This window comes from Ammospiza nelsoni, chromosome 6 (assembly GCF_027579445.1).
Source record: "Ammospiza nelsoni isolate bAmmNel1 chromosome 6, bAmmNel1.pri, whole genome shotgun sequence".
NCBI classification, from domain to species: domain Eukaryota; kingdom Metazoa; phylum Chordata; class Aves; order Passeriformes; family Passerellidae; genus Ammospiza; species Ammospiza nelsoni.
Window position 1 is genome coordinate 20,759,609 of NC_080638.1, and position 21,749 is coordinate 20,781,357.

General features: G+C 41.2%; 1 protein-coding gene across 1 annotated transcript in view; it reads left to right on the top strand.

Annotated features, from left to right (window-relative positions):
* The window catches only part of LRP5 (LDL receptor related protein 5), a 124,991-nt gene extending 103,648 nt beyond the window's left edge, over nt 1–21,343 (top strand). Inside the window, exons 12-23 of the mRNA XM_059473775.1 lie at nt 194–517; nt 1,318–1,520; nt 1,759–1,970; nt 3,818–4,008; nt 6,900–7,109; nt 9,223–9,348; nt 12,269–12,505; nt 13,062–13,172; nt 15,842–16,078; nt 17,331–17,470; nt 20,342–20,439; nt 20,928–21,343. Coding sequence (XP_059329758.1) covers nt 194–517; nt 1,318–1,520; nt 1,759–1,970; nt 3,818–4,008; nt 6,900–7,109; nt 9,223–9,348; nt 12,269–12,505; nt 13,062–13,172; nt 15,842–16,078; nt 17,331–17,470; nt 20,342–20,439; nt 20,928–21,189 — 2,351 coding nt within the window. The 3' untranslated portion in view covers nt 21,190–21,343. The remainder of the gene's footprint in view (nt 1–193; nt 518–1,317; nt 1,521–1,758; nt 1,971–3,817; nt 4,009–6,899; nt 7,110–9,222; nt 9,349–12,268; nt 12,506–13,061; nt 13,173–15,841; nt 16,079–17,330; nt 17,471–20,341; nt 20,440–20,927) is intronic.
* Nucleotides 21,344–21,749: the final 406 nt, after the last annotated feature.

The following is a 21,749-nucleotide window of genomic DNA, read 5'->3' on the forward strand; positions in this document are numbered from 1 at the left end:
AGCAGAGATGGCCTCCGAGTTCTCTAAGTGTTGCCTCTTGAGCAGATACTACTTAATAAAGAATCCCATGTTGCTGATTTGGAAAATGAGATTTTATTTTAAAAAGAAGAAAAATATTTTTCTGCATGCCAGTCACACTCTTCATTTTATGCCATGGGAATTATCCTTTAGTGGGTTATCCTTGTTTTTGCAGGACAAGAACGAGAAATCATAGCAGATGATCTACCTCATCCATTTGGATTAACCCAGTACAGTGACTACATCTACTGGACAGACTGGAATCTTCACAGCATAGAAAGAGCAGACAAGACCAATGGGAAGAACAGGACCCTTATTCAGGGCCATCTGGACTTTGTGATGGATATATTGGTCTTCCATTCTTCTCGTCAGGATGGCTTGAATGATTGTGTGCAGAATAATGGCCATTGTGGTCACTTGTGCCTTGCCATCCCAAATGGATTTAGGTGTGGCTGTGCTGCTCATTACACCTTGGATCCCAACAGCAGGAACTGCAGTTGTAAGCCTTTTTGTTTGCTATTGTGTTCTTCAGTCCTTGTGGCTCTCAGGTGCTAAAGGAGAGGGGTCCCAAGTGTGTGTCAAAGGTTCTGGTTTTAAAAGTGACCTTTGAATAGGAGGACAGAGTATGGAATTTTATATCCATTTTTGTGACACGTTCTAGGCATGGAGATTTGTATTTCAAGTCTTAGAAATGACAGCTGTCAAGTCTGGTCTTTCTTGTTTTACCAGAAGTGCTTTCTAGGTGATTCAGCTGTGTGAGTGAAGCTTTCCCACTCCTTACCTAAGTGTGTAGGTGGTGGAAAAGAAGTTACCAACAAAAAATGCCTTTTTCTCTTACATGCTTGATAAAGTCGGCTAAAATAACACTAAGTAAAGCAATCTAACTCCTAAGTAGTCTGCCCAACCTGTAGATGCACTTGAAATACATAAAAGTTTGTGTTCTCCTTGCATGTGATATGAGCCTGCTCGTTGACTGGTTGTCCAATAGGAACTTAAGTTTCCAGTAAAAATGGCACATGAATAGAAAATGGGTGCATAGTAGCATATAAGGCATTTTTAACTGAATGAAAGGGTGAATTTTTGAAAGGCAGGTCTTGCAGATTTAACCTGATCTCCTTCTATCACTATAGAAAGAAACATTTCAACTTTACAGCAAAAATCTCCAGTTATGAGTTATTTAATTTTCATTGCAAATATTAGTGTCTCTTTGTGACTTTATTCTAAATATTCTGTTTCTTCTGTAGAGATATATTTTTGGGAATTGTGCTTTCTCATGCATTCTGTTTTGGCTTGTTTCAGCCCCTGCCAGTTTCCTGCTATTTAGCCAGAAGTCTGCCATCAGCAGGATGATACCTGATGATCAGCAAAGCCCAGATATCATCCTACCTATGCATGGTCTGAGGAATGTCAAGGCTATTGATTACGATCCCTTAGATAAATTGATCTACTGGGTGGATGGACGCCAGAACATTATAAAAAGAGCCAAAGATGATGGCACCCAGGCAAGTGTACATCTTGTATATTGTTTTGTTGCAGTCTTTTTGTGTGCTTTTCCTTTATGCATGACCTTACTCATGGATATTCTATTTATATATGAGAATTACAAAATGTTTTTAGGATTGTGGTTTTAGGGGTTTCTAAACCATCAGGCAGGCAAACCATGCTTTCTGTGCAGTCAGTGTTCTGCAGTCAATCATCAGAGTGATGGCTGGAAATCATTGCCCATGTGTTGTCTTGCAGCCTTTCACTGTGATGAGTACCCCAAACCAAAGCCAGAACCCGGAGAAGCAGCCCCACGACCTCAGCATTGATATCTACAGCCACACCTTGTACTGGACCTGCGAGGCCACGAATTCCGTCAACGTGCACCGGCTGAGCGGCGAATCCATCGGGATGGTGCTGCGGGGCGAGCACGACCGGCCCAGGGCCATCGTGGTGAACGCGGAGCGAGGGTGAGCTCCCTCCTGCCCCTCTGTGCCTGGGAGTCTTGTGCTGCAGCTGTCTGTTTCTGCAAAGAGAGGTTTTGAATTTTGCTCAGGGTGTAGGTGACTGCTTATCCAGTTCTGGGTTCTAAAGGTATCCAGCGTTCCCTTCCTGTTCTCTCCTTTGCCTCTGTTCTCACAGCCATGTGTGAGGCATTAACCCAGGGGGTGACAGCAAAGTAAAACCACCTTGTACTGTTCTCTCTGTGGATGCACAGCCCTGCCACCTGATAGCAAAAACAAGAGAGTCTGTATCACCTCAGAATGTGGGTCATAAATGTTTAGTCATCATAAAACAATGATAAAGAAAGGAGCCTCGAATTTGATACAACTATTCCTGCTAATCTAGTAGTATAAAGCTTAAACAGTTGAACCCCTTATGTTCTATACATTCTTAACTTAGTTCTGATGTAATGTGTATCTTAAAAACCTCTGAAATTAATTGAAGCAGGTGGGATGCACTAGAGTGATTTCCCACAGGAGGAAAATATGTTGTTTTGCTGCAAAGCAGCTTTGGTTAGATTCAACAGACACTCTCTCTGCTTCTGGTAGTAAGTAGCTTCTTTCTTAGATGTCAAAGATGGATGGTGCTTTACTGTTCCCTTGAATAAGTGAGATGCATAAATCCCAGTTTACAGCTAAATGGCTTACCATGTGCTTGACAGATGTTGAATGACAATATTTCACAAATGTGTGGATACACTAGTACCCAGAGACTCTGTCTGGAGTGTTTATAGGACTGGTGTTTTATACCAGTGCACTCTGCACTGTTCAGAAGCTGTTGTGGGGAGAGGGGGATTAGAGGAAAGATTCTAATCTTATTGGGACTAAGTCACTGGGATATAGTTTGTATTTATAAAAGCTTATCTGCTTTCTCCATTAAAATGGGAGTTTGGGTTTGTTGATCTCTAAAACTCTCAACTTTTCTGGTCAGGTTTTCAAGTGATTTAATGCTAAATCCATTTCTGAATTAAAGGAGGGAAAATGAGGAAGACAGTGTGTTAAACACTGTGACTGTCTGGGAGAGCTGCATGAGTGATCTGCAACAGCTTCTGCCATGATTACAGAAATTCCTTCCTCCACCTCTCCCTTGGATGCATGTTCTGACTGCTGCCTCCCCTCCTTGTGCCATAAGGAAAGCCTGTGCAGCAATGCAGCACATGCTATTGGAATGCAGCACATGCTATCACCACTGGAAAAATAGTGGACTTCTCCTTTAAAGAGGTCTCAGTTCATCGTGGGGGTGTACAAACCCTTTTTTCTCTGTCCATGAGGACGACAGAGACTGCTTTTGTTTGTAACTGAACTGGCTTAGACAGATATAAAGAATTCATAGAACTAAGATGTCAGGAACATCTGTAGTCTTTTCTCAAGTTTGGTAGGAAATTTTACTTGCTGAGAAGGAAAGGTAACCTAGAAGGAAAGGTAACCTAGAAGGAGAGGAAGTGGTGGTTAATGGGGGTTTTTTTGTCAGAAAGAACTTCTGGACTTTGATTTGTAAGTAAGATTTGTAAGCTTTACCCAGGGAGAGTTGCAAGTCTGTGCTGGTCTCTTAAACCCCCAACTCCGTGCAGGAGCAGTGCTGGTGGTGCAGCAGTGATGAGGCACTTTATGGCATGGAGATAAATCCTACTAATTTCAGGCTGAGTGTGCCAGTTAGCAGATGTTTGGTTCTGGATCTTTGCACCTGGGAGCAGCCACCACAGCCATGCCTGCGAAACCATTCCCACTTACAAGGTGGGCTACAAGACCCTGTGTGCAGAGGGGAGTTGCCTGTCCCTGGAGCTTACACTCAGTGGTGCTGTCTCTGTTCTCAGGTACATGTACTTCACCAACATGCAGGAGAGAGCCCCCAAGATTGAGCGTGCAGCCCTGGATGGCACAGAGAGAGAAGTGCTTTTCACAACTGGCTTGATCCGACCCGTAGCCCTGGTGGTTGACAACAAGCTTGGGAAGCTTTTCTGGGTGGATGCAGATCTGAAGCGCATTGAGAGCTGTGACCTTTCAGGTATGTGCTCTGAAGTGAAACATTTGCAGCACAGTGGTAGCATGTACAGGACATCATTCCCTCTTTGATGCTGAGCCTGGTGACTTTCATCTCCACCGCTGCTAGTTCTGTGTAGGCAGTCACAGACAGCAATTGCTGGTGGACTCCCATCTTTGATGTAATTAGCATAGACATGACTGTAATGATTGACACCCTCCAAGGCAGCCATTTGACTTTTGATGTGTTCTGAAAATGTTTTTAGTCATGGAACCCCTAAATAGCCTCCTCTCTGCCCCTTTGTTTTTCTTAGTGGTTTGAGAAGTTGGCATACTTTTCAATCTTTCTTTCTCTGGAGCTTGCAGCTTAATAAATCAAGGTAGCTTGAAAAAAACAAACAGAAGAAAGGGCAATGTTTTGTTTTTTTTCTAATCTGGGTGATAAGACAGGTCATCTGAAACAACAATGTTGCAACACAGTGGAGAGATGCCAATTCTTCACAGTTTCCCCACCTTAGTAATGTAAAGCATTACTCCATATACAAAGCAATAGCACCTCGTGGATCTTAGAGAGCACAGTTCATCATTGACTTTTAAAAGCACTTGATAGTGCTGAAGAAGTGGAGAAATTTGCTCTGGTGAGCAGTATAGAACAGAGGATGGAGTGGCCCTACTTTCTGTCTCATGACTTGTTCTCTCATCATCATCCATGTATCAAGGAATGAAGCCCATAAAGGAAGTGCGGAGAGAAGGGAACAAGTGTGAAGGAATAGCAGCTGGGCTGTTGTGGTGATTGGCACATGCCATGGAGAATTGAATCTCCAAATTTGGTGACTCTTGCCATGTGGTCACACCCTTCCCTTGTGTTGCAGTGAAGCAATGAGCTATAACAGCAGAAGGTTGCTCACCTTTTTACAAGGGCAGTTTGCTTTTGAGCACCTAAAACTGACTCAAGGTCAGACTCTTCCAAAGAAGAGATGAAAACAATGAAGCTGCAGATGGGAAGGTAGAGCAGCCCATGTCTTTCATCAGTTACCAGGCTGAATAGGGGAGTATTGTCAAACTGCCTGAGCAGCCACAAAATGCTCAGTCCAGGATAGGCATTAGAGAACCTACAAAAACTTGTAGGAGAAAAGATAAGAGGAAAACAAGACTTTGACCTATGAAACAAACCACATTTGAGAAGAAAATGAGCAAAAAAATTTTTTTTGAGAAAATAGTTTTCTGAGCAAAATGGGCATGTTAGGAAAAGGTTTTTAGCATAAACTAAGGCTGCTGAATAAATAGGACCAAAATTGTGTATAGCATCATTCATGCCAGTTAAACTGGTCTAGATACCCTTATTCCATTATAGACTTGTAGAGGTGACATGGTTATGGAGATTCCTGAGGTTTGCACTGTACCCTGATTAAAACAGCATCCTGCTGAATCAGGGAATAGCCTCAGATGTCCGGTGCTTAACTTTCAGAGAGGCATGAAAGAACTATAAACCCATCTAACAGTTTTCTTTACAAGGTTCTTGAATTTTTCAGTTGGAGTTAGACCAAAAGTTAGACCATTCCCCCTTGTCCTCTCACTATCTGCCCATACAAAAAGTCGGTCTCCCTCTTTTTTAGAAGCTCCCTTACAGTGTCATGAAAGGCTCCTTTGAGATCTCCCCAGAACTTTCTCTTCTCCAGGCTGAACAGCCCCTGCTCTCTCAGCCTGTTCTCATAGGAGAAGTGCTTCAGCCCTCTGGTCATCTTCATGACCCTCCTCTGGAGCCGTTCTAGCAGCAAAACTAATAGAACCTGCTCATGCTTGGCTGAGCTCTGCATAATTTATGCAGCAAATTAGTTGAGTTCAGTTCTCATTGCACTTTTATTATGTGGATTCTATAATCTCATTTTGTGTAGATACTAAAAACTTACATTTTTTATATACAAGCAGACATAAGGTCATAGTTTCAAAATTAATTATGAGAGCAGGAGCAGCACCAAGTTATGATTTTGTTTTAAATTTTAATTTTTTTAATCTAGTATATCCAGTTACACAGGCATACACAGGGTCAGAATGGTTTCAGTGAATTAATAGAATAATTTGGAATATCTTCACCCTAGAAAAGAATAATAAAAGCAATAAGTAAATGACTCCAAGTGTAGGGCAGTATGCAATAGAAGACTGCGTAAGAAGATGCAAGTAATTAAAGTGAAAACTGATAATAAATGCATTTCTACTTGACCTCTTTTTTACTCACTGGTTTAAAGCAGATTTTCACACATTTTTATAAAGCAGAGAGCCTGAGCATTTGACAGTGTTCCTATTTAGGAGCATATTGAGTCATTTAAAGTTTAGGTTTTCTGGTGGGTTACTAAATAAAAAAAGTTGGGTTTTTTTAAAGAGCTTTTATTTTTTGATCATACATCTGTGGTTGTCACATAGGCTGGGACAAGGTTTGGTACTTGCCTCTTGCTTTGCATGATGAATATGTTCTATTTGAGTAATGGCAGTGAAACTAAAGTGGTTGTATTTCGCTCTCAGTTATATATTCCAGAAAAAATGTACAGCTCCATGTGCGAGTGCACTGTGAAACGTTTGGCCCAAGAGCTGAGTCTGTATCAGCTCTTTTGGGAGTGCTCACAGCTGCACACCACAGAGATGTCAGTGTGGGGCTGAGCGTGGCTGGCTGACCAGCCAGGCTGTGCAGGGATGAGCTGGGTTTCATGTTGTATCTGCTTGCCCTCCAGACGTGGCACGGGTAGCTTCTATCTGAGATGACACTGAACAAGCAGAGACAGATGAAGTCAGCGACCTTGTAGCTCACTGTCTCCAAGGTTTGGTTTGGTTTTAGCTGGGACATTGCTTTGTGATGTTTTTTTAAAGAATAACTTAGAAGTTGACTGGTGTAAAACTAGTGTTTGTTTTTCATGCTCTCAGGTGCCAACCGCGTGACCCTGGAGGACTCCAACATTCTTCAGCCCATGGGACTCACCGTGCTGGGGAATCACCTGTATTGGATTGATCGTCAGCAGCAGATGATTGAGAGAGTGGAGAAAGTGAATGGGTACAAAAGGACAAGAATTCAAGGCAGGATTGCTCACCTAACGGGCATTCATGCTGTGGAGGAGCTGGATATGGAAGAGTTCTGTGAGTTTCAGTGTCTGATGTCTTGGTCTTTGTATCTCAAAGTCCGCATCCGGCTAGATATTGTAATAATGTTGCCCATGGGCTTCAAATAAGCCATGGAATGCTTTCAACTTCACCAATCAGGGTTGCAGGAGAGGAGGAGAAACAAATTTCTCCTTCTTGTGGAGGGGGGCTGTTGCTGCCCAGCTAGAACATGCGGTATCATGGCGTGGAGTTACCTGCTTTGTGCAAGCTCACATGATACTGAATTCAGTCTAAAAGCATTTAAAATTCTGACTGTTAATTTTCTAAGTACAATCAACTAATAGTATTGGATAAAATCTAATAATAACCAAAATGGTTGTACTTGCCTTGTCTTCAGGCACTTCAGACTCCCGTGTAAAGGTGTGTCTGCTTCGGCTCGGCACAGTGAAAGCCTGCAGTGAGGGAGGCAAAATGGGGAGGAAGCTCCTACAATGAGTTGGGGATTGGGAATTTTTCTCCCAGCAGAGGTGGAGCATTTTAGCTGCCCACATCTGAAAGGGGTCATGCATACAGGATTTTCTTTTTCTGGAGTAGTGGTCCAAATTAGTGTGGTTTGGTGGAGAGGGCAGAAACCTCTTCAAGCAGTCACTCCTCAAAGTGACAACCTACAGCTCCTCCTGCCTAACAGGATTGTAAAAGAGAATACAAAATCACAAACAAAATGTGGGAGACAGAGGTCTCTGTTGCCTGTGATGAGTGGTCTTATATAGAGAAGGTACATTGCTGTATAATGCTTGAGTTCTCAGAAGAAATTATTCAGCGCACAACAAACACTCTATGTGTCACATGCATTAGTGTCTGGGATGGCTGGAAGTATTTTTGAACTTGTGTATGTGGGTAAGCTGTTACAAATCAGGTAACATAAGCATTTAAACTGTAGTATATTCTATGGGGTAATCATGACCTAGAGGTTCTTTCTTTCTTTCACAATACCCAGCTCTTCTTCTGTGCCACTTCACACATTTCACATATATTGGTATATTTCAAAGGTAATACTGACTGAAGCAAAAAGATTTTGTTTCATTCTCAACAGTGTTGAAAAAGAAGTTTGCTTTTCCCCCATGTGTTTATTTAAGATAGGAAAAAGGAATCCTCTTTTGCAGATGAAAAATTTCTACATAGGTGATTTCTGTTACAGCAGGGGAGTAAATATACATAGGCACATGCAGGTATATATGCATACACTTCTGTGCATGAGCAGCTCATGCCTGAAACACTGTATAAATTAATTCATTTCTTAAAGGTAGAAAGCAGGTTGCTGAGAAGCCTGGACAGTTGGAAAACAACTTTGGCAGAGAAATTATGGTATCTATGCAATTTCTTCCCCATGTAAATTCTTGGTGGTGAGCAGTAGGAAAGAATGCACTGTTCAGCAGCATCACAAATAACACAGGCTGTAGCACCACAGATTGCTGCAGCAGATGCTCAGCTATCAGCCTGAACAATCAGGCAAGAGACTGAGTCTCTTCTGACTCCTTTGGGCTGGGGTCATCAGGTAGTGACCTGCCATCTCTGTGCCTGTTTCTTATCCACCTAATGTTCATTAGAAAATTGTTCTTTTAGGACCTCTCAGGGTAACTGATGAGGAACACAAATGTGTACCTTCCTGTTTTTAAACAAAGACATACATTGTTTCTTGCTGCCTACCCTAGAAATGCAGGGAGGGATCTAGGTAAGACGTAAATGCAGCCTTCCCAAATCTGCCTTTTCAGTTCTCTTCACCTCAGCTCCCAAATTCTTTTTAGAAGTTCTTGAAAGGTCTCCATATGATAGAATCTTAGAATGGTTTGGATTGGAAGACACCTTTTGAAGGTCATTCAGTTCCAACCCCCTGCAAGGGGCTGGGACATCTTCAACTTTATCAAGTTGCTCTGTTACTATGACTGGGGGAAATTTTGTCCTTATGAAGTAATAAGTCAGCTTTCAAGCATTGAACTGAAAAATCCTGCATGTATCTTCCTAATAATTTGTAGTGAAATCTTGGTTACTCAGACAGAAGTGGTTTGTGAGTAGTTTTTGATTTTGCCCTATTGAGGAATAGTTATAATTTGTTTTATGCTACATAATATTATTTTGTGTGTTTCACCAGCTGTGCATCCATGCTCCCGTGACAATGGTGGGTGTTCACACATCTGCATTGCCAAAGGGGATGGAACTCCAAGATGTTCATGCCCTGAGCACCTTGTGCTTCTGCAGAATCTGTTAACATGTGGAGGTGAGTTATATTTAACAGCACTGCCACTCAATTTGTATCAAAAATGTGGCGGCTTATGTTGCATTCCAACCCAAAATGTGGATTTACAGTTTTTCTGTATATGTTGTGCTGCATCATGTGTTAAATTAGTCTTCGGTAGTTCTACCAGATGTTTTCTGCTTGAGGTTTTGGGCACATGTGACTTCTCATTGAGCTGAATATTTTTCTTTGACCTAAAAATACTTGCATCTTCTACTGAGATTTTTATAATTGTATGATGTGACAGGTTTATGCTTTTAACAAGTGTTTATAAGATGATGTTACATTGCCTCAACCCGTGATAACCTAGCAGCAGAAATCGTGCCTGTGATTCCCAGAGTATGAGACTCCAGTCTTTGAAATTAATTTGGCCTTGTAATGTGAAACACTGTACTGGCTACTATCAAATGCAGGCTCTATTGAGATTCTTTTTAATTAGGGTAGCTCTCTTCTTTCCACGAGGTAGACTTTTCGAAAACTTTAGCCTTCCTTTTACCATCCTAGTATTTTTAAAAGCTGTTAACATTACACTTGCCGAGGGAATTTAAAACAAAACATTGTTTCTTTTTGGGAGGCATTATACCTTAACTTGTTTGGCTCTGTTAGTCCTTTTGACTTCTTATGTATTTATTTTGCTGTGGATTTCATTTTCTGGCTGAACTCTGAACTCCCATGGGACAGTCATTTCCATGATAAACTGTTTTCTTTCCCATGACCACAACAAGTTATGTGGCTTTAGAGTAGTGGTGGTTACATGGGGAGGGCAGGGTGGATCAATCTAATTATACTTCTTGCTGTAGTGTTATTGCACAACATGGACAGTGAGTGAGTCTCACATTCCACTCCTTTGGGGCTTCAGCTATAAATCTAAAAATTCAGGGGCCTCCATTTCAGTGTCCTTTTTTTTTTTATTCTAATCTTCCACTAAGCCTGCAACAGTTTTTAACCCATCTTGTCTGGCCTAGTAACAGCCACTACCCAGTGTTTCAAAACAGCTTAGTTGGCTGGAGAGCATTTGTCCATGTTCTGGACATCCTTACAAATGCTTTTGTCAAGTTTTTTAATGCAAGCTTGTTCTTGCCAAGTGCAACCACAGTGCAACATTAAATGTGCCTTTAAATGCAGAAATAGTGATCTGTCTGTTGAATTATACAAACAGCACACTTGCATCAAAATATAATTCACCTTAATGTGTGTGTCTGGCATCTTTATCTTATCTACAGCTGTCAGGTCACTGGCTACATTTGTAATTCTCATATTCCTCCTCCAAATAATCATAAATGAGGAACTTTAAAAACATCATAATCTTTTCAAAACCCAAGCACATTTTGATTTTTATTTGCATTTTGTTTTTCAAGCTCTTGATTGCACTTTTGTCTCATTCTTGAATTTTTTCTCCCTAATGAAGAAAGGACAGCAGCACTTTATAAACTGTTTTCATGTAATTCTAGAATTTTTAGCACCACCCTCAGGAGAAAAAATACTCATACAGCTAAGAAACTTACCTTATGCTGGGCTCTTTGTGAAGTTCCTGAGCCTGAATTTTAAGAAAAGCCCACTGGGCTTCCAGAGGAGTGTTACCATTCAGTGCCAGAGCACACCTCTGGCTTGGTCATATTCTTATAGGTAGGGCCTGTTGTGGTTCTCTCTTAATCCAAGTGGTGAATATCTGCTCAGAGCATTACTGGGCAACAGCAGCTGTGGGGAGGAGTGGGTGCCTCTGCTAAATGATGTCATTATGTCACAGGGGTTTGACACAGCAACTTTTCAAATTAGTGGAAATGTATGTGATTGCTGCAGGGCTGTTTTGAGATGGCCCCACTTTTTGACTGTAACTAATTGCTACTGACAACAACTGAGTGGATTTGCCCATTGTGTTTCTTTCATTGATAACAATAGTGGAAAATTGTGTGCTGACTTGTTGTATGTAAGAATTTGGAGCATTTTTTTGCAATAGATCCTTGACCTGGATTGTTTTTGTCTCCTGACATTCTGAAGAAAGCAGCTATGGATGCCCTATCAGAGCATAATTGTTGCATCTCTATATGGGGTTGTAGCTGCTGTCTAATGCTATCAGCGCCTCACTGCAACTTGAACAACTGTATGGACATGAAAAGGAGTCATACCAGAGTCTTGGGGTCCGTGAAAAGTCAAACCTGAAGGAAGACCCAGCACAAGTTAAAGTGGTCTGTGTCTGTAGTGAGAGAATATAAGATTAGGGCAGGTCTGCCGTGCTCCTTACACTGCTCTCTGAACCTTCACTGACCTGCAGCCTGGAGACTTTCGAGCAACAGAGCGTAGCTTAATGTTTACTACTCCTATAAAGATTATTTTTTCTCCATTCATATTTTTCAATTCATAACTGACTCAGAAAATTTTTGAAAAAACCCTGGAAAAATAATGAAACAGATACTGTTGAAGCTACATGTTGTATGTTTCAGATGTATTCATTGCCAATTAACTCGATGCGTCAGGTTTTTTAATGAAGAATTGGTCCAGGCTAATACAATTGCAGGGATTAGAATTGTTTAGAATTTGGTTTGCAATCAGAAATTGAGTACTCTTTTGAATTTATGTATATGACAGTGTCTTCCAAAAGGCGACTGTTAGAGACAAAGCAAGTATTTGTAGAGTAAGTACTTGTAGCTCCTGTCTTTAGTTCAGTGCTTGACTGCTAAAGCAAACTTCTTCTATCAGCTTGCATCCAATTTTTGTTATGAGGTTGGTAAAATTTCATTCCTTATGCAGAATCATGTTTTCCTCTAAGCTGGAATCTTAGTGTAGTACAGAAGAACTCTAGGGAAAGAATAAGTTCTTTTCCTGACAAACTCTGTCATGCTTTTACTCTGTTGAAGGGGATAAGGCTGAGTATACAAATCTGATCTGTTTTCTCTTTCTCCAGAACCTCCAACTTGTTCCCCAGACCAGTTTACGTGTGCAACTGGAGAGATTGACTGCATCCCAATGGCATGGAGGTGTGATGGGTTTCCTGAGTGTGATGACCAGAGTGATGAAGACAGCTGCCCCATATGCTCTGCATCCCAGTTCCAGTGTGAGAAGGGACAGTGCATTGATGCACACTTGCGGTGTAATGGAGAAATTGACTGTCAAGATAAATCTGATGAAGCAGATTGTGATAGTAAGATCAGTTTTCCTGAACTTGTGGTTCTAACATAAGCATCCCTTTGGGATTCTAGCTGTTCTTGAAATGTATTAGATACAAGTCCTTTTTGTTAAGTCAGAAGTTCCTGAATACAGATAAGAAATATAGCAGTTACTTAGCAAGGATATATTATATGTAATATATCTATTTATGTATACATAATATAGGTATGGAGTACATAAGGTTTTATAATATGCCACATTACAACATTTTGTTAACATGTCAGGTGATCAACCACACTTTATTAGATAATGTAAGAGATTCTTGCTGATTTGATCTTAGTTTTGCCCCAGCAGGACTGATTTGAGAAAGGATTGGGAGTTACTGGGGCCAGAATTTTATTTTAGCTCCACTGAGTAAGAGGTGTAACAGCAAGGGGGGAGAACCAGAGATGCGCAGGCTTGCAGTTTGCCCACGGCAGTGTTCTGGCACCTACATGATCCTAATATGAAACTCACTTGTTTCAGTTTTCTCAAGAGGCTGAAATGCTCCTGTGCTGTCAGTACCTGATTTTCCCTTTCTTTCCATGCAGCAATTTGTCTGCCCAACCAGTTCCGCTGTGCGAGCGGGCAGTGCATCCTCCTGAAGCAGCAGTGTGACTCCTTTCCCGACTGCATCGACGGCTCTGACGAGCTCATGTGTGGTGAGATGGCTTTTCTTGACATGCAGCTGCTGTGTTTGGGCATGTTCTGCACCCCTGGGCAGAGCCCTGGGCTTTGCAGAGCAATATTCTTTCAGGGAAGAATAGTGCAGAAGGGCCTTCAGAACTATCCTTAGGGAAACCTGACTGTGCTCAGCACCTTGGAACTTGCAGAGCTGCTGCTAAACTCAGAGTGGCTTTTAAAAATGTGCAGCCCTATTCACTGCAATAACAGGGCCAAGCTGGAGACTAATTATGTGGAGGAGCTAGCATGCAACGAGCAAGTGTCCTCAAGAGACCACAAACTGGTCTCTTACAGTGCAGGTGTGAAAAGAATATATGGAGAGATGTTGATTTTTCTGGGAAAAATGTAACTCTGAATTCTCATGGCAGTAGGTATGTGCAAGTTACAGACATGCTGATGGCAGCTGTTGTGTTAGTCCTTAGAGAGTCTGTTACTTTGCAGTCCAAAGTGGACAGTAAAATTCACTTACTTTTGCTCTTCTTGCAATTTCTGTTGTTTTGTACGTGGAGTGACTAGAGCATGAAATATTCAGGCAATGGGGCAGGTGGAAGGAGCATTTAGAATCACACGTGGTTTAGCAAAATAGTTTAAACAAAGCATTTTAGAATAAAAGCAGATAGTTGTGCTGCTCTGTTGGTAGCTCATTCTGAACAAATAGCTTGCACTGGATTTGTGTAGAGAAATGCTGCACTTACATTGCCTATAGGACCAGCCTTAGTGGCTTGTGAAGTTTTTAATATCTTAGATTTGTCATGTTTTGAAGCACCAGTTGTCAGAAGCTGTGCCACTGCTGGGATGAGCGGAGGGTTCACCAGGTTTGGTCCAAGGTAGCCTTGTTTCTTCCTTCCATCTTCATGGTGGATACTACAAGGAAAAGTTTATGCATGAGTAAGAATGGTGAAAGGAGCCCTAGTTGTGAATAGAAAAAAAGGCAAAAAGAATGGAGACAGAAATTGTTGAAAATGTCAAACTGAACATGCTTCTCCCACATCTTCTTTATCGCTTTAGCTTTCATCCAGTTCCTCCAGTTTCCTGGATAATATAAGAACACTTCTTCCTCTTTTTTTGTTTCTTTTTTCTCCTTCAGTTTCTTTGTGCACTTGGCAAACTTTCTTGCTGCCAAGTTAATGCAGCTGTTTCCTGTTTGCACTTTGGGTCCAGTCCTGCAATTAGGTCTTAACTGGTTTAAATGTGTCTTTATGTAGACGTAGGATTGTCTCCTATGGTGACAATCATATGGACCTCTTGGTGGAACAGAGCATTCTGTGGTTTCCCACTTGACTGAGGGAAAGAACTCAAGTAGGGAATAAAAATGATTGCTACCTTTTAGATAAGGATCTTGCATTCAAAAGAAGCTAGGTTTAACCAAAATGAGAATTGTGTGTTTTAAAATAGCTAATTTGGGAACATGTTTTAATTTTGGCTTTGCTTTTTTTTCTGGTATCGTGGCTGAACTAATCTGACTATTTGAAAATTAGGATCTTAGCTGACATAAAAGTTGTCATGCACTAGTAAGTGTGAAAAAAGGAGAAAGACTTTAAGACAGAAATAAGTTTTGGATGCTGAGCTGTTAAGAGTGTATTCCTAGATCTTTGTATTTCCTTATCTTCCTTCTCCAATTTTCAGTTGTTTTTCATTCCCTTCCACTGAGATTGAAACCAGAACCACCGGAGAAAAATTTTATGAAGTGAAGGCCTGAATCTTATATGAACCCTTTCACTTAAAACTTCAACAAGGGGGAAGCGGTCTATAGTTAGAACAGAGCATGTAAAGTTTGGACAAGTTTATTTTGATTTCTTGACTTTTTGAATATAACTATTAGTGTATGTTAAAGAATAAAATTATAAATGTGTGAGTCACATGGAAAAAATTGCTTTCCCTGAAGACCATTGCATATGTGAAAAACAGGGAGGTGTCAGGTTTATCTGGCAAGAATTTTGAATGTGTTACCCATAATCAGGGAGAGATGTGAGGTGTAGATCATCTCACATACTGCAGCACCTTTTATTGTTTAACATTCAGCTACATAAGGGGAAAAAATAATGAGTAGAAAGTATTTGAGATACTTTGGATTGCGTTTTCCTTCCAATTTATAAGGTAGGGTTTCTTTGAAAACAAGTAATATTTTAGGAAGGAAAAGTATTCTGTTTTAAGACCTGTATTGGCTAGGAAAACATCCACTGCTTAGTATATACGGTACCTTCCCTACTGGTAAATTTTCTTGATTTTTCATGTTATTGCTAGCCCAAATGGCTTTTGAGAGGGCAATCCTCTCTGATTAAGGACTTAATATTTATGAGTATCCTCCATCTTTGACCCATTGACTTTGGAGGGCAGGAAAGAAAAGGAAACTTTCTATACCTTTGTTCTATCATGAGAAGTAATCCTGTTACAAGATAAATTGCTCAACAAAAAGAAGAGTACTTTGCTCAGACTGCTTTATGGAGGGGAAGAGGAAGCATGAAGTCCTGTGTACTGAATCAGAGTATCTGGAGTCACAGATGCCTGAGTGTGATGCAGATGCTTTTAAGGGCACTGTGTGAATGGCTGTGTGCTGCCTGATTTGCTGAATGAGCTGCAGGACAGCAGCACATACACTGCTCCATGTTTAATGGCCATGTTTCATTTCCTTCTCCTCTCTTTGCAGAAAAATCGAAGCCAGCCTCAGACGAGTCGCAGCCACACAGCAGTGCCATTGGCCCTGTCATTGGGATAATCCTGTCCCTGTTTGTCATGGGGGGGATGTACTTTGTGTGCCAGCGCGTGGTGTGCCAGCGCTACGCCGGGCCCAACAGCCCCTTCCCGCACGAGTACGTCAGCGGCACCCCGCACGTCCCTCTCAATTTCATCGCTCCGGGGAGCTCTCAGCACGGCACTTTCACTGGTAAGGGTGCTTGCATCCCGTCAGCACCATTCCATTGTCTGGGTTTGGAGTTTTACACGTGGTAAAGGCTGCTGGGTGTGGAGTTTTCAAAGAGCGGAAATTAGATGTTGGTCTGCTCGGTGGTTTTGGGATGAATCTGCCATTTGAATCAAATATGTAAAATCTATTAGCTTTTCTTGCACTTTAATGGCTATGGTCAGCTATTCCTGCTTAAATTATGTTACTGTGGTTATAAAGAGGTTTTTGTGGTAGGAGATAAAATTAGAGGATGAAATAATTGCAGGTGAAATCTTTGCAGGGATGTTTTAAATTGGACTTCACACTAAAGCTTTTCTAATTAAAGCGAGTATCAGTGGTTTTCATCTGTACTTCTGTAGGTGCTAAACCAAGCTGTCATTCTGATTCTCATCCATATTTGTTAGCTTTTTCTAATCCATATTGTTGTGACAAGTTACAACAGCTGAAAATCTTATTATTTATGCTAATTCTAAAGAAAAGACAGGTTTCTAATACCATGGCATTTCCAAGAAGGATATATAATCATGAATGATGATTATAAATACTTACTCTGCTTGTAATAAATATTTCCTGCATTTGAAAAAAAAAATTCTGAAAACTTCCCAGACTTAACTCTTACGTTAGCACTGAATAGTCTGACAGGAAGAAGCTGAAAATTAATTGTCTGAGTTAAGAGTATGTTAAAGTAAAACAGAATTATGTCTTCCATTTTGCTCTAACTCAAGTTTTCTTCCTTTTGTCTCTGCTGATTTGCAATTTTCACTGTGATTATTTTTAACAAAAATATTTGAGTTTTGCAGTTTTTCATTTACTTGCAATTTAATTTTTTGCAATGGAAATGGAAACTTTGGAGGTCTCAAGCTTGGTTTTTGGGGGGGCCTGGTATAATGGGGTTTGTTTTGCAACTGCCTAAGTTTGTTTACTGGAAAATTTCTTCTTAAATTTCGGTGAGCAGTTTGGATCAGCTGTTCTGAAGATTCCTTTCCCAGCAGTGTGATAGTAGGTTGTGAGTTCAGTGCTGCAGTGAGACAGTAGGCGTGAGGGTGAAATGTTTTCTTTACAAAAAGTGTCTGCTCCTTGTAATCCCGAAATTTTTACATAAAGCACTCTTCCCAAGGTGTGACAACCATTATCATTGCATGGGTTTGCAAAACTAGGGATTTGGTTTCTGTTTGGCATTGACAGATAACACTGTGGTTTATCTAACCTTGTCTTCCTCTCTGTTTCAATGCAGGCATCTCTTGTGGAAAGTCCATGATTAGCTCCATGAGTCTCATGGGAGGAAGCAGTGGTGCCCCTTTGTATGACAGAAACCATGTTACTGGAGCATCTTCAAGCAGCTCATCCAGCACTAAAGCCACTTTCTATCCACAGGTATGTCTGGGAAATACACCAGTGAGTTGGGTATCTCCTGCTTCTGAAGAAAGGAAAGGTGAAATTTTGTGCTTACTAAGTAGATGTTAACAACTGTTAACAACCCTTGGGTGTTACTGTTTATGATATGCAGGCCCATTTTGACACTCACAAATTTCACAAAAGGGCTTTGTTGTAGTCCATCAGGATTATACAGTGCTCTGTGATGTCCAAAATGTTTTGTTATCAGAGTGATACTCAGCTAGTTTATCCCTGGATACTTCTGTTTTTCCCTTGGAGATGCCGCCTCCTTTGTTAACTCTGGTGGCCATGGCCCAATGACATTTTGCACTGCCTAATGCTGCAGGGACACATGGAATAATAAGGCAAGAAAAATGAAAGGGGACTGGAATACAAACATGTATGAAATAAGCTTGACTTGCTGTTTAGATCAAGTGTCGATTGTAGGTTTGGAAAACCAAGTGCATGCACTGGGGGAAAATACTGGTACAGCAGGGTGAGGCAGAGGTAACTTTACATTTTTTCAGCTATAATTTAGCTCCATTTCTGACTTTTGAGTGTTAGAAGTGACAGAATTCTTGTCCCCATATCACAGTTTCACAAATTCCGACATGTATATTCAGAATGGAAGGAGTCCTCTCTGAATATGTAGGAGAGACATACAAAGGTTCCTGTTTGCCAGCATATTTTGTCATGAGTTTTTTTTTCCATTGTGCTTCTGAGCAATACATCCATTGGATTTTAGGTACACAGAAGAAGCTGCCAGAGTTGATGTGCCAGCTGTGGAGGGGATTTTTGTGTAGTATTGAATCAGGAGCCCACACACTGTGTGGGTATACCTGCATTTATGTTTACACGTAAGCTGTTATGGGCTGTGTGGGCATTTTGATTGATGGCATTTTGGCCAGTTACAAAGGTACTTTCTGTCCCTTTAAGAAGGGCAAAAATGAAAAAGAGAGGCTTGTGAGCTTATCTGTTGGTAAGGTAAAACTGGGTACATACCTCTTGCATTGTGAGGCCATCAAGAAGCAGAGGAAGTCAGGAACTCAGCAGCCCTCTTAATTTAGCTTGTCTCATGCATCACCAGTGTCTCTGTAATGTGCTGAACAATTTCATGCTAGACCTGATTGATGTGTCAGTACCATGCTAAAAAGGATGAACTGAAAAAACACTTACTTAAGTAAAGCTTGAAAGAGAAAAGAAGCCCAAGAGCTGATCTGCCTGTGTGATTCTATGGGATCTGTGTCGGCCAAAAGATCAACTCTCCCGTTTGACTTCTGGCCAAAGTTAATCTGACTGTTGCTGGGAATTCTTTTTCCACACTTTGCTGTGTCTGCCAGGGCCTGCAGGGATGATACCACTATTTCCTTCATGAAAGGCATGCTGGGTTCTTAGAAGGAAGCTATTGCAAGGGCTTTGTTGCGTTGAGGTACTGCTTAATCCAAATGTTTTGGTGAGTTCTGTGTGGTAGCTAATTACCCAGCTTTATGATAATAACCAAAAGGATAGATCTGAGCATCTTCATTTTCTTGGCTTTTTTGGTTTGTTTAACACATCGTAGTGGTACTGAGAGGTGCTCCAGTGAATAGAGACTGGGAAAGAATCGGTGTCAATGAAGTTATGCCATTTACATGCCTGAGAATCTGGCTACAGGCATCCTGGCTGACACTGTTCGCTGTATTTAGTCTCAACATGAAGTGCTACTGATGCAGCTCAGGGTGTCAATAGGAGTGAACCCACAAATAGCATGCAGTGCTCCTCCAAGGAGGAAGATTTCTGAAAGATGGCCTGGGGTAGTTACTCATCATGCCCCAGCTGGCAAAGGTTGTCTCCCTTTGCATAATCTGGGGGCAGGGCTTGTCAGTATAAGTAACAGTGAGCTCAGCTCAAAGGCCAGAAATCACTTTGCTGGATGCTGCACAGTGAAGACCCAGACAATGATCTCCACTCAGTGACTTTAGAGTGTTTTTGTGGGAGAGGAGCAGAGGCAGAGGAGGGATGGTCAATGGGGCAGGCCATGAGTTGGCCAAATGCCCAGGGCAGGCAGTGTACAAGATGTGCACATCAGTAGCAAGGCTCAATCAGCAGCAATGATGTAATTTTCCACACTGGAAAAGATAAAGTGCTCTTCTTAGGTTTAGGCCAATGCCCTAATGGCTGTGTCAGAGGTTCAACTTCCTGATGGTGGAAGAATCCTAAATAATTGTGAAGCCTGCTAAACTTTTTCCTGTGTGAAGGCTACCAGTGACCTGTGAGTGTGTAAGCAGCACTCGTAGCTGAGCCATGTGTGTGTGTATGCAATCTATATGCACACATAGATAGGCTAGAAATATTTTTTAGCTCATAGGCTTTTTGCATTGTGAACTCTGCCAGAATGATATGTTTACAGAACAAGAGTGTAAATGAAGTGTTCAGGGAGAGATGGAGTTTTATTAGTTATAGTAGAGGAACTTGGCTTCCTGACCCTACTATTGACTGGGGACATTTTAGGGTCTGGGAGTGGAACATATTTTATTTCCATTAGCATCTGCTGAGGATGCTATCAGTCCTTATGTCCAAGGAAGTGCACTCAGATTCAACCAAACTGCGTCTCATTTCCAGCTTTATTCCAGCCTTCCAGCATAATAACAGATGTGGCAAGGAAGAAAATTCCCTGTACTGAGAACTTTGAAGGCCTGCACAGTACCTAAGTCCAAAGTCTTGTAATGAACATCTGTGATCTTTAAAAATGCATTAACACATCCAAGCAGCTAGGAGAGCAAACTAGAATAAGGATGAATGACAGGGTGAAGGCATCAATACCATTTTCAGTCTAAATAAAACTGTATAATTAACCCAAAATGTCACACTTCTTTTTCCTGTTGCTTCTAGATTTTGAACCCTCCACCTTCCCCAGCTACCGATCGGTCCTTATACAATGCAGAGATGTTTTATTCCTCAAACATTCCTTCAAACACAAGATCTTACAGGTACAGTTCAGATAAAAAGGTTTGCTAAATCTTCTGTTTATCTGCCTTTAGTTGTGGATCTTGTTCAGACTTAATTTAAAAGTCTTTTCCTCTGTTAATAAATGACCATTCAAATTATCTACATTATATTGCTTTATAACAGTCCCTGAGCATCCCTGTTGGTGTTTTCTGCTCATTCTCTTATCTTAAAACTCTTTCATGAGTAATCTATTTGTTAGTGACTGGGTTAAGTGGTCATAGTGGTCTCCTCTGGTAGGTTAGGGGCTGGAAGAATGTGCCACTGGCTGAGGGTAGTTGTGCCATTCAAAATTGACACAGTTCAGGTACTTGTTGGATCTCTCTGAGAGTCTGAATTAAGGCTCACATGGTATTAATGAGCAGGCATCTTGGCTGAACACACAGAGCTGTTCAATCTCTTTATTTTTTCCTTCTTTACCCCCCAGATTGCAACTAATGCATGTGCTTTTGTCTTTTTTGGTTTCCTGCAGGCCGTACCTGATACGAGGGATAGCTCCACCCACAACCCCGTGCAGCACAGATGTCTGTGACAGTGACTACACCACGAGTCGATGGAAGGCCAACAAATACTACATAGATTTAAATTCAGACTCAGACCCTTACCCCCCTCCTCCCACACCTCGCAGTCAGTACATGTCGGCAGAAGAGAGTTGCCCTCCGTCTCCTGCCACGGAACGAAGCTATTTTCACCTCTACCCCCCTCCACCCTCTCCTTGTACAGACTCTTCATGACCTCAACAGAAGGAACTTTTCCTGTAAATATTTTAAAATATGAACAGATTTAAAATATATATTTTATGATTTAAAAATAAATCTGGGTGGGAATTAAACAAAACTAAATGTGAATAAAAATGGGTGGGAGGGGTGGGGCTGTGAAAAATTGTACAGAGGAAGAATATTTATAAAATTGATTTTTTTAACTTAATTTCCATTCTTTTGTGCCATATTTGCCTTTTTGAAGTCATGTAAATGACTCAGTCTCCAAAGGATTTGGGGAGGGAATGTTGAAACTTTCTGCATTTTTAAGCCGCGTTTTTACAAGCAAAAAGTGTATGTAGTTCTTTTGTTAATGTGAGACAAGAAAACTAAGTGACTTGTGGGACGAAGGTCATTTAAAGAAAGATGCAGGCTTATTCCTAGAGGAAAAAAAAACATTTAAATACAATTGTTGGTATCATCCCTGCCCCACCAGTGGAAGAAAACGTGCAGGATCACAACCCTTAGATGCTCCTGTTTGCAAGTGAGCTGAAGCTTCCCAGCAGAGCTTGAGTGCCAAGACCTGAATTTCAAAC